The sequence below is a fragment of the Morone saxatilis genome, unplaced genomic scaffold, assembly GCF_004916995.1.
Source record: "Morone saxatilis isolate NCDOM2014 unplaced genomic scaffold, NCSU_SB_2.0 Contig18, whole genome shotgun sequence".
Lineage (NCBI taxonomy): Eukaryota > Metazoa > Chordata > Actinopteri > Moronidae > Morone > Morone saxatilis.
Window position 1 is genome coordinate 18,008,815 of NW_023339740.1, and position 2,806 is coordinate 18,011,620.

The window sequence follows — 2,806 nt, forward strand, 5'->3', positions numbered from 1 at the left end:
CACAATCTTTTACATTGTTTTGTTTACTATAATAGTGGTTCAGTGTTTGTTTTCTTGCTGAGAGTTAGATGAAAAGATTAATACCAGTCTCACAGCTGTATGTTAAAGATGAAGCCAGAGCCAGGAGCTCAATAGTTAGCTTAACAGTTAGCTTAGCATAAAGACTCAAAGAAGTAAACGGCTAAATTGGCTCTGTCCAAAGGTAAGAAAATTCACCTACGAGTGCCTCTAAAGTACTTATAAACGAACAATAAACACATCTGGTTTAATATATACTGAAACAGATTTTTGTCTTCACCTAACAGAGCTAGGCTAGCTGTGCCCCCCTGAAAATAACTGCTTGCTGGATCCAGCTACAAATTTTGTGTGAACATGAACGTGTGTCAATCTTCTTGTCCAACTCAGCATTAAACGAAGTGTCAAACTATTTCTTCAAGCATGCACAAAGGGTCAATACAAAGGGTACAAAATATACATGTAAAGGATGCTGTTCATGAGTGATGCATTCGGTTTGTAATTTCCATTTGTGGTGTCTGAATACTGTCATATAATCAATAATGTAGACCCCATTAAAGTCCTGGGTCAGGGAGTATGGGGATAAAATGACGTGATGGCTATGTTGTAGCCACTGTCAATATCCAGAAAGTCCACTTTAATAAAAAAAAAGCAAAGTGGAAACTAGTGTACTGGTGCTCTCCCCCTGTACCTATGACCTTCTTGAACTATTCCTCTCGGAGGGAAGAAACAACTGCTGCGAAACAGATACAGTATATAAGAGATAAAATGGTAGGATAAAGGAAGGCAAAAAGGTACAGGATGATAAGAGGCCCAGATAGACAGAGAGAGAGGACAATAACACAGATCAGGCTGAGCAGTTCAGGGGAGTGATGCGAGGCGGATCGATGAGGAGTGGTAGAGAGAGGATAAACACTTTAATCTGATTTCACACACAGAAAATATTAACACACTTGTCAATCAATGAGAGGAATAGGAAAAGGAGGACTGAGGAGGAATATAAAAGTTAGTGCTGCAGTCAAGAGAGGAGGAGAGGATAAGGAAAGACAGATAAGAGGAAAGCAGAGAATTAGGTGGTAGTGTACGTCAGAGAAAGCATTAAACATTACAGACGATGTGGTTCCAGGCGTGGTGGGGCTTAGTGAAAACCATTCAACTATCTTTAGGCACACAGAGGGATTTTAAAGCACTTCCCAATGGCAATTTGGTAAAGGATGCAACTGTCTAATGGGTGGGCTTCAGTATAACATGCAGCTATTTTCTCCATTTTACTAATGCATGAATGTGTCTTCCACCGAAACAAGACAAAGTCATTTGATGCCAGTACCATTTAAATGTTTAAATGTTGAATGCTAATTTCGGGAGGTCCAGTCTTTCATGTGCGTAGACTATCACTCAATTTAGCACATTAAGTTAGCAAAATAACAAAAAAGTAAAATGGCTAAATAAATTCTGTCTTCAGCAAGAGGAGAAGAGCAACCTTACTTTTCCCATTCCAGCGTGGGCGTGTCCGATCTTCACCACTACTGGGAAACTTGGTGTTGTAATCTGAAAAGTAATATAATAATTAGAGGGTGAATAATAATGAACAATACAGATTGATTACAGTTGTTAGATCAACGTATCAGCACAGTAGAAAAACCCTGCTGTGAGAAATGAGCGTCTGTCACCAGATCTGTGCAGAAAAGTGGGCCTTTACTGCAAAAAATAGATTATTTACAGTAACATTAATTCTTTGTTATATTTTGCAGAAAGATAAAATGTATATACACATATATACATTATCCTCTTATGAAGTTGATATGACAAACATGTTAGCAAACAGTTCCTTATTTCCACATGCAGCAGACACAGACACAAAGCAGCATTAGCATGAATTTGAACTTTCTGGCTACTTGATGATGATGATGAACCCAAGTCATTTTTACTCTGTTTTGGCTTAGACCAGCTCCTGAGGCAAATATCTGCTTCTTTAGCCACTGAAAGCTTCACTATTTTCCCAGCTAGTTGCTAACTTTGTCTGTCTGCCATTTGGTGCTGTGCAGGAAGTGTACAATGGGTTTATCAGTGCATTTTTGATCAAAACAATGCTATGAGAGCAGTGAGAGTGAACCAAAAAACTAAAGCTGAGGGACATAAAACCAAAACAATGAGATCAAAGTCCCCAAAACACTTCACAGAGCTGAAGGGAACTACAGTCGACTGATAATTACAATATAAATTGACAGTTTTCATATTACATGTAGTTCTTGGATGTATTGTATTAATAATGCATTAATTAGTGCAGCTTTAAAGAATGTGATACAAAATTAGTGATAAAGAAAGATGTTTTCTGCAGCGGCCATACTGACACAGCAAATCAAATGTTCAAACAGATGCAGAAAAAGGATAATGTTGTGATCATTGATACTCTAATCATTGATTTGCATTTCCAATGTTAGAGCTGCATTCTGTCAATTAAATCTGTTTCATATGCTTTAAAAGTTTTCTTTCAGTCTTTACCGTTGTTTCTTTTCACATACTGGCACACACTCAGACTGTCTTCTCTTGTAAATCAAAAAGTTTAGCTCATGAAGTGCCTGTCCTGACAATGAAATTTTGTAACTCGTACCAACTGAACCCCTAAAACATGTCATCGTTTAAAATCATCATTTATGACTCAGATGCTGCACTGATGAGCACACACAAGCACAAAAACACCAATCTTAAAGAACAAAAAAATGTGTACAAATGTTCTTAAACGCATTGTTTGGGTGGGTAAAGGTCACTTCTAATCTATGCATCACAAACC

At 37.7% G+C, this 2,806-nt stretch overlaps 1 protein-coding gene across 1 annotated transcript in view; it reads right to left on the reverse strand.

Annotated features, from left to right (window-relative positions):
* syn2b (synapsin IIb) overlaps positions 1 to 2,806 on the reverse strand; it is a 73,849-nt gene that overhangs the window by 10,932 nt on the left and 60,111 nt on the right. Inside the window, exon 6 of the mRNA XM_035661748.1 lies at positions 1,501 to 1,563. Coding sequence (XP_035517641.1) covers positions 1,501 to 1,563 — 63 coding nt within the window. The remainder of the gene's footprint in view (positions 1 to 1,500; positions 1,564 to 2,806) is intronic.